This window comes from Schistosoma haematobium, chromosome 2 (assembly GCF_000699445.3).
Source record: "Schistosoma haematobium chromosome 2, whole genome shotgun sequence".
Lineage (NCBI taxonomy): Eukaryota > Metazoa > Platyhelminthes > Trematoda > Strigeidida > Schistosomatidae > Schistosoma > Schistosoma haematobium.
In genome coordinates, this window is record NC_067197.1 from 13963935 (window position 1) to 13973754 (window position 9820).

At 38.4% G+C, this 9820-nt stretch overlaps 1 protein-coding gene across 3 annotated transcripts in view; it reads right to left on the bottom strand.

Moving 5' to 3' along the window:
- The window catches only part of SGF29_1 (SAGA HAT/Core module component), a 17372-nt gene extending 7976 nt beyond the window's left edge, over window positions 1-9396 (bottom strand). Inside the window, exons 1-8 of one of the 3 annotated variants that reach the window (XM_051214384.1) lie at window positions 9258-9396; window positions 8267-8378; window positions 8159-8231; window positions 8055-8118; window positions 7958-8016; window positions 7582-7924; window positions 3193-3286; window positions 125-193 (exon numbers count right to left, since the gene is read on the bottom strand). In XM_051214384.1, coding sequence (XP_051067547.1) covers window positions 7812-7924; window positions 7958-8016; window positions 8055-8118; window positions 8159-8231; window positions 8267-8353 — 396 coding nt within the window. In that variant the 5' untranslated portion in view covers window positions 8354-8378; window positions 9258-9396 and the 3' untranslated portion in view covers window positions 125-193; window positions 3193-3286; window positions 7582-7811. Of the gene's footprint in view, window positions 1-124; window positions 194-3192; window positions 3287-7581; window positions 7925-7957; window positions 8017-8054; window positions 8119-8150; window positions 8232-8266 lie in introns of all 3 variants that reach the window. The other 2 variants (XM_051214383.1, XM_051214385.1) reach the window with 2 other exon arrangements.
- Window positions 9397-9820: the final 424 nt, after the last annotated feature.

The window sequence follows — 9820 nt, forward strand, 5'->3', positions numbered from 1 at the left end:
ATATAACAAACCAATAAATCAATTGAATGTAGATGACCAGTATTTTCCGAGTTTCTATTCTTTAATGATTATGTATTCCTTTCAAAGTGTAGAAAGTATTAAGATAACACGATGAATAACTTACATGAATTGGGATTTCATCCACAATTGCTTTGTAGAAACATGTTGTTTGTGGATAAAGAGCCAAAACAGTCTGTAGAAAAAAATTAAAATACAACTAGTAGCTGTCGTTCAGAGTCAGTTGATATGTGTGATATAAACGGAGAATATAAAATAAAAATCGCCTTTATATGAAGGGTAAGTTTATCTTTTGTATAATTGTATACCACGACTAAAAAATCATTCATAATTTCCTAGGGACGCAGATTACACACCAAACTAGCAGACACTAATTAACTATTTACTAAATACTCGATAATCGAACAATTTGTTGGTAGCGATTAAAATATGATTTTCAAACTCAAAATTGAGTGATAATTTAATTTGAATAACTTGGGTTATCCCAAACCATACTGGGTTTGAGTTCCAAAGTGAACATTAACTATGCGATGCAGGCACGTCCAGTCGATGAGTCCCGAATAAGACGAAACGCTCCTCCTGAATCCCAACGCTAGCCACATTCCACCTATTCTATTTAAAATTGAATAGTTTATCTGGAGATGCACATTGACACTATGTACCTCTTTTCAAGCTGACTCCGAAATATTATTGGCGGTCAGTGAGCAACGTTATCAAACACCCTGCTTATTTGAAAAAATAGGAGAGTATATAACCACACCGTTTACGTTCTAAGGAGATAATATAGTTATAACTTCAGATATACCACTTTTCAACCGACAACCCTAGAGAAGAGGTTTGTTTAACGAGTCGACATCGAAACATTTGCATGTGTTCAACACTTTGACGATGAATGAAGAAATAATCCATAAATCCACAACCTACTCCTCACTGAGTATGACTTATTTAGCCAATACTCCCGAGGAAATTGGCAGTATACTTATACTGCGATAATCATCACATTATTTATTTTATTTTAACACATAGATATTAGTACAAGGAGACACCAAATACATATGCGCCACACAAATCTCATCTGATTTGTGTGAGGGCTGTGATACTGCCCAGGTGCCCAAACCGAAGCAGGTGGTTTCTTAGGTAGCCACACCCGGAGCCTTCGACCTGAAGGTCTGATCCACAAGGCAGTGGAACAACGTAAGGAGATGCAGTCCCATAATAGCCGGTGACCAACGATTGGTTTATACGCCATTTGTTCACTCAGGATACTGGAGCCCATGTGCACGATTGGTTTGGAATCAGGGTTTCCCAACTCCCTAGCTGGACTCTCCATGTCCACCAACCCGATTAAAGCGCCGGACATTCGCTTTTCGTTCTCTCAATTTCATAAACAATACCCCCGCCACGAGAAGACAGTGAGTAGGACTTCCCTGGCAGAGGCTATATACGCGTGGCCATGTGAGAGCATTTAAAGAGGGACAGAGGACTCTCCCCACTCTCGGCCATACCAGGGCATTTGGGGGCGTCGTCACAGGTTCATCTTACAATTCGTAGTTTTTTACCACGTCATGTGTTCCCTTTTCGAAAATGAGTATGACTATGATATCATTAGTTAGTGATGTAATACTGGCTAACTACCGGGCCAGAATTTTGTCTCTACCTCTTAAAAAAAGTAGTAGGCTGAGTTGAACATTGTAGAAAAAAAGCTTGACACGATAGGGTAGCAACAGATACCTCAAACAAAATGAAATAATGACAAATACAAATATGATCTACCTGGTTCTCCATGGTGCGATTCAGTAAGACACATGTAGCTATATGTATGCGTTTGTGTGGGAATATTGTGCCGTCTATATCCAATTTGCTGAATGCACATGGGTTTACAAATCTCTACCCATTTTCGTTTCTCTCTCCCAGTCTGGTGTTGTCCATCCTGACTTTGGCGTTTTATTCTCCCATCAGGATGGTGAGATCCTTTCTTGGGCACTTCGCTTTGATTGATTGCAGCCTCTCATAGAACTGATCTTTATTGTCCTCGTTGCTATCACTGGTGAGTGAATAACACTGGATGACATTCATCGTAATTCTCTTTTTCTTTGTTTTGAAGGATCTTTTGATGATACTGGATCCGTGAGATTCCCATCCTACAAGTGCATTACGTGCTTCTTTAGATAGCATCTAAGCAACTCCCTGAGTGTGTGGAGCAGTTTCCTCTTCTTGGCCAGAGTACAGCAGCATCTCTCCCGTATCTAGCCTTTTCTGTCCAGCTTGGGTCCAATGGGTTTCGCTGATTCCGAGTACTGCCAAGTTGTATCTCCTCATTTCCGTTGCTATTTGACTGGTCCTCCCGATCTCCAACATTGTCCGGACATCCCATGTACCTACAAAAATTATTGCTCTGGTTATTAGAAGGGGCACCGACCACGTGACTTCCGAAGAATCTCGGCTTTCATCATGAGGCGTCATAGTTCTTCCTTCAACTCCCAAGGCAGAGTTTAAATGGTTTAATTTGGTTGGCGTTTTTTAGCAAGATTTTTTTCCACGGGATGGGGTTGCCGACCCCATGCTCAGCCCTCCACCTTTACCCAGACTTGGGACCGACAGTAACTCTAGAAGAGCTACAGGCGGAGTCGTGAAGTTAAGACAAGCTGGTTTCAATACCACAGAGAGTAACATTTTCCTAAAGATTTGATGCACGACTTGATGAGTGCCAATAAGCATGTAGCCCATGTTCATGGTCTCCTACTGACTACCTCCAACTAACTAACACCATGATTAGGATTTTACTCTATAATGTTGTATCAGTTATGAGTCATGATTGAACTAGGTATGACAGAACTGATTTGCATCTTACCTTTATCTTCTGATTGGCCACTGGATTATAAGGAGCTCGAAGACAAATAAGCGTTAAAGTCTTGTTTATTGTTCATTGGTCGATGTGTTGAGTATCATATAAAAATTCACCGGTCTTAGTGGAAATATAAGTGAACTAATCGATAACTTGATTAAAGATGGATCATACAACTGCTTCCTTATCAAGACGGCTCAATCACAAGGGACCCGAGAAAACAACCTACTGTTTTCTCTCGACATGCTAATTAATGATGTGTATAAGATTAGAAATTAAGTAAATATAATAATATTGGTTAGATAGTAAACAAAATGGGCCTGACTTACAGCACCTTTATTGAATATTGCCTCAGGATTTGTAATTGGATTAGCTTTCCATTTTGGTAAAGGTATAACTTTAAAACGGGATAGAGAGTAACGCCTTGACATAAAAAATATATACAATTTTTTCAATGAAATCTTAAATTTTAGTGTAAATAAAATATATGTACACACAAAAGCATGGAAAGCGAAAGAAAACAAGAGTTAGCTCACCTAAAAATGTGTTAGTTCTGTTTAGAGAATGAATGAAATATGGTTGCAATTTTTTCTTCGACAAAGTACAAACGCATATTAAATGAATAATAACAAATGGATGAGAGAAATCAATGTTTAATAAGTTTTTATGAAACCAATTCAGATGTGTGATACAAATACACAGATGAAATTCAAAAAAATGGTCACACTAAATTATGTTTTGTTCCTTATACAGTTAGTGAATTGTAGTCGTACAAGGTTAGGTTAAATAGGTGCAGATAAAATGTTACGAAGCATGCAAATTAATCTTTTTCAATTTTAATAAGAATGACGTAATAATATAATGAATGGAAATGATAAAATCATATAAAAATGATTTTCTGACACTGGTAGTGATTAATGATAATAGTAATGAGCAAGCTAAAAATGTTGAATATATTTGTGACGTGAACAGAACACTATTTACTTGCAATTAAATTATAAAATGATAAATTTATACGTAAAAATTTCATGGGAAATAGTTGCATTTTGTAATACTCACTTTGGCCTGCAAATTACGGAATATAAATCAATATATCTTGTTTTTTATAGGGCTCATAATCCATTTTGAAAGAACAAGGAATGTACATAACAATGACCATACCAAGCTTTTTAAGTATATATATATATATATATATATATATATATATATATATATATATATATATATATATATATATAATGATTTAGTTACACAAACCGTTGTACTATTTAAACTTGGATTAGTTTTAATTTGGTTATTTATTCTCTGAAGAAGTGACTTACACTAAGCCACGAAAAGTCAGAAAGTCTAATTTTTCTACTCATCGGGATATTACAAATATACTTTTTATTTATAAACCTTAGTACAGTTGATTCATTAACTCAATTAACGATTACTCACTAAAAATTTGTCGTTTATAGATAAAATCATAGTTGACATTGACCCTAGGACAAATTCACGTGACCCTACATGTTGACATCACATTGTTGAGGCGATATTTAATTAACAATATTAACATCAGGAAAGTCCAAATAATAGTGATATCAATGGTGGTGATAAACACTAAACATTAAAAACACGTTTCGAAAAAGTGGGATAAGTTCAACGGATGGAAAATGTACGGATAATATTCCAGTTAAAGATACAAAAGAAAAAGAATGAACGCGTCTGTATCACCTAAATTTCTTCAACCTATTCTTATTCTGACCATCAGTGAACGTCGGGATAGACGGTGCCCAGTCATCCATAGAATATGTCTGGACGTAGTGGCGTGAGCCTGTAATCCAGCTGCTTGGAGGCCAGGGTGCAGGACTTCGTGGGACCGGGAGTTCTGGAATATGGGTGCTCATGTTACCCTCAAATGACCTGGTACGGCCGAGGGTGGGGAGTCAGCTCTCCCTCACGAAATGCCCTCACATGAACACGCGTATACAGCCACTGCCACGGAAGTCCTACTCACTGCCTTTTCGCGGCATTACTGTTGTTTACGAAATTGAGAGGACAAAAAGAGAATGTCTAGTGTTTTAATCGGGTCGGTGCATATAGGAGATCCACCTAAGGAGCTAGAAAACCATGATTCCAAGCCAATGGTGCACATGGGTTCCCGGACCTAAGGGAACAAATGGCGTATGAGCCAACTAATGGTCACCGGCTATCATGGGACTGCATCTCCTTACGTTGCTCCACTGCCTTGTGGATCAGACCTTCAGGTCGAAGGCTCCGGGTGTGTCTACCTAAGAAGCCACCTGCTTCAATCTGGGCATCCGGGCAGTATCACAGCCCACAAATAAATCAAGTGACTTGTGTGACGCATATGCATTCAGTTCCCACTTGTACCAATATGTGTGTTCAAATAAATAAATAAATCTCGGACACTTGAGTTGGGGATTAAGTCTCACTAACTGAATTGGCATATCTGCATGGTAACTTACGCTTAAGTTTACCATTGCTCCCTCTGTTGTTCCACAATAAGCGAGCAATGATTTGAAAAAACCCATGACCAAAGACTTATTAGGTAAAACAACATATACTAAGTTAAAAACCCAAAACAAATCCCTAATCTTTCAGCACACATGATTAAGTAGTGTTTAATATTATTTTTGGTAGTTTAGGTTGGTATACGGACGATGATTAACGCTAGAAAAACTTAGGCTTTGATAGGAATCAAACTAGGATTATGATGAATAGTAGTATGCTGTAGCATCAACTGAGGTATATAACAGAACTATTGACTGGATTTAATATCAACTTCGAAGTTCTGTCCCACTAACGCACCAGTAAATTTACACTAAAAAGCATATTCATTAAATTAGTAAACAACTTACTAGATGACCCAATACGTCTATCGAAATATATCTTGTCGAAGCATATTACATACAGATATTGAGATGATAGTATAGTAGTATAGTAGTAGTATAATGTTCTCTGAACTAGACAGTTAAGTTGCGAAACCTTTGACGTCCTGAACAACATCATCAAGTAGGCGCTGATGGTATCCGTACCATTAATGAAGGCTTCGCAAATACGCTATCCAGCTTAAAGAACATAACACCGACAGAAACATGTAAACACAGATAAAAAATCTATGAAGTAATATAATTGTCTATCATTTTGACATGTACTTTACATGTACTACATGTACTTCACTCTCCCCATTCTTGTTCAACTTTGTCATTGACGTACTTTTAGAGATAACACTCTCCTCATCTAAATTTACAGGGGTTGAACTTCTACCACGAGGCTCACTTGTTGACTTAGAATATGCAGATGACATAGTTTTATTTGGTGAAGACGCTGACAAAATGCAGAGTCTTCTGACCACTCTAAGCAATAATGCAAGCATGTTCGGGATGCGATTCTCTCCCTCGAAATGCAAAATGTTGCTTCAGGATTGGGTTACATCGACACCCGAACTAGTGATAGGGAGTGAAGTAGTTGAGTGTGTCGACCGCTTCACTTATCTTGGAAGTCTCATCAGCCCTTGTGGTCTGGTGTGTGACGAAATCTCAGCACGGATACAGAAGGCTCGACTAGCTTTTGCCAACTTGCGTCATTTATGGCGTAGGCGAGATATCCGTCTATCAACCAAAGGACGTGTTTACTGCGCAGCAGTTCGTTCCGTCCTACTTTATGGCAGTGAAACATGGCCGGTAAGAGTAGAGGATATTCGTAGGTTACTAGTATTTGATCATAGGTGTCTTCGAAACATTGCTCGTATATCATGGGACCATCGAGTAAGTAATGCAGTTGTTAGGAAACGGGTACTAGGTAAGGATGGCAAATCAATTGATGAAGTAGTGAAACCTCATCAGTTGAGATGGCTGGGACACGTGTTACGTATGCCCAACGACCGACTGCCTCGACGTGCTATGTTCAGTGGTATAGGAGTAGGTTGGAAGAAAGCTAGGGGCGGCCAAACCAAATCATGGCACAAGTCCATGAAGTCACTGACAAGTGAACTGAGTCATGTTGGTAGGTGTAGACTACCTGGTTGGGGACCGCGAGATGACAGCAACCGATGGTTAGAGACCTTGAATGACATGGCTGAAAATCGTTTGCAATGGCGCAGGTGCATCCACTCTCTGTGTTCTCCCAAATTCTAATCTTCTGAATTCTTCATGTCCCTTTTTTCCTCTTTCCAAATTTCTTTCACTGGATTATACTCTTTAAATAACATCTCCAAACCCTAATCTTCCCGATTACTGCTTATACTTTTACTGTCTCTACCACTACGGGATTTGAATCGACAACCGCATCTCTGTGCTAATGTGGTGTGGCAACTCGAATTGATGTACGTACGTACGAAGTTCTACGTTGTTACTGACTGACTGACTGACTGACTTTACAAGCGGTTATAATCAATCGGGTTACGGTGACGGTATAAAACAAAACAAATCCACTACTAACAAAACACGAAGTAGACGAGTCTGATTTACACAAGCTGTGAAGCATTATATACAAATAAGTTAGTTTTTTCATCGATTTCTAATGGAGATATTAAGTGGGAACACCTTGACAATGTATTCTTTTGGCATCAGTTATCGTCACAAGAAATAACGACAAGAGCATACACCACTTATTACTTCGCTTACAATTTGTAACTACATTTCAGGACATTTTATACTTAGAAACAAGGTGCACAAAACAATAACCGTGGAGCCAATTTTTAGGTAACTTACATCTTTCCTTCTTCGGCATCAACATCTTCTACCTCATAGATTTCTTTATCAGGATTATACGAAACAACTTCAGCCAATATACAACCTTCAGATAAATTACAAGCAGCAGCTGCCACGTCTGGTTCTGGAACAAGGGCGGCAACATGATCGCCAGGATCAGCGGGAATATTTGGTGATGGTCCTGTTGCACCACACAGAGCAGGGGGACTGGGTAGAAATAATTAACTACGTCAAACTAACCTCTCACCGGGTTTACCTATCCAAAGTGGTATCGATTTGGCATTTTCTTGCAAAACTGACATTAGTACACCGCGGCGAAAACTTTTCGGACCAACATGTGTTCCTAAGAAGCTTGGCTGGCTATGTTTGGACTTACTCAACTTATATTCTAGAGCACGAATTTCCGATACTTTTTCTAAAGCAGCCATAAGAGTACTGTAAAAAAATAAGGAAGTGTCCATTGACTGACTCACGCTTTTTGATGTTCAGCTTCACTAATTGCCTGTGTGTATAAGGACTTCAACTGACTTTTGACAACTTAAATTGTCAGTATTAGTGCCATAACTTACTAACTAACCTTTAGAACCACGTTGTTTGCAACGTAATTTATCAAGTGAATCAAGTGTTGGCTTCACGTTATTGCAGTCAGCCTATAAAAATCATGTTTATGTATGATAAAACATACAACTGCTTTTTTACATAAAGACAGAAGTTCATCAGCGCGATCTTTAACTTGAGCTTGTTCTGGAATCATACTTGTTGTAAACGCCATACTGACAGGTGTGTAAATACTTATGCTAAAAGTGAGTGGCTTATAGGGAAAGCATGCATATTATAGCATTATTTCAAAGAAAAGTTTTAAAATTCAAAAAATGGGTCAAAGACAACCATCATTTGTTTAACAATAAAGTAAAACACCTTAAAGAATTTTTCAGGAAACAAGAAGTACCTTACAGATGTTTTCCCTACAAACAAATGCGCGTATAGACTGAGGATGAAGAAACAACTAAAACTGTTACAAACTAAACAGGACAGTGGATCTTAAGCTCTCCTTGTGTTAAGGGAATCAGTGACATTTATATACAATCCATTTTCAGTTATTAGATAAATCAAGTCATGTAACAGTAAGATGAAATATGAGGCACAAGAAAATACGACAAATATAGATACTCCGTGTCCATGTATCCCAAGCAAACAAAAAGGGGAAAAAGAGGCGAACTTGGTGGTAGTAAAGGGTAGATTCCCTAAACACCGATGTGAAAACTTAACAAATTGTCGCTCTTTTCTACAGCCCGAGGGAAAATTGCAAACTTACCATTAAAATTCCCTCATACAGAAAAATGTCCCGGTTAACACATTTACTTTCCGCAAGTAGTCTACATTTTCCCAAAAATAAACACCGAGTTTCCTACTTCACCCTAGCATTACCACATTAAATAGTTAATTATAGCTTGTATAACAAAGTTCTCCTTCAACACCTTAGGGCATGCTATGTTCCCCTTTAGTCCAGGACTAGGTATTCTTAAGGCCGACATGGGAATGTTCTAAAGACACTATTTAAAGAACGGACGGTAAGGTTTCGCTTTCCTGATTTAGCTGTCAACGCGTGAAAACTGTCCAAAAATGTATACGAGGACTCCATCAATAAAAATCTACTTTTTCACAGAAATACTTACAAAATATTAACACAGAATAACTGTCTTTATATCTAGAGAGTATGAAGTTTAGAGTGCTGGATCCATTTTGTTTTTGAATTAAACTCAGGATCGACCTTGAAATACTAATTCCATTCATAAAAGCCGCCTTACATATAGGTCGATTAGTTGCAGACAGAATAGACGGAGCTTTCGCTTAACGGGCATCCTCACCGAGTAGCAGTGAATCACTGGTGCCTTCAGGTAGAAACCTAGGTGAGTTTATCAGTAAAAATAGAAATATTAGTAAATTATAACAAAATACTGTCCTGGGTTCTTATGGATAAGTCTTTTCCTCTCGAAGGACTTCTGGGTAGTCGCAAGGACCATCTTTGCCGACTATGAATTCCAGACTGGTCCTGAAGAGTGAAATGTCCGCATACAGCCAATTCTTCGATAGTGGGTTTTTAATTTCTGGGTGTCACCCCTATGGTTTGCGTTGGGACTGAGCTTAAGTACTTGACGGTGTGCTCTGGAGTGTCTAGAATGATATAGGTCATTAAAAGATCACGTCAGAGGCGCCTGCACTATGAGAGGCAAAGATT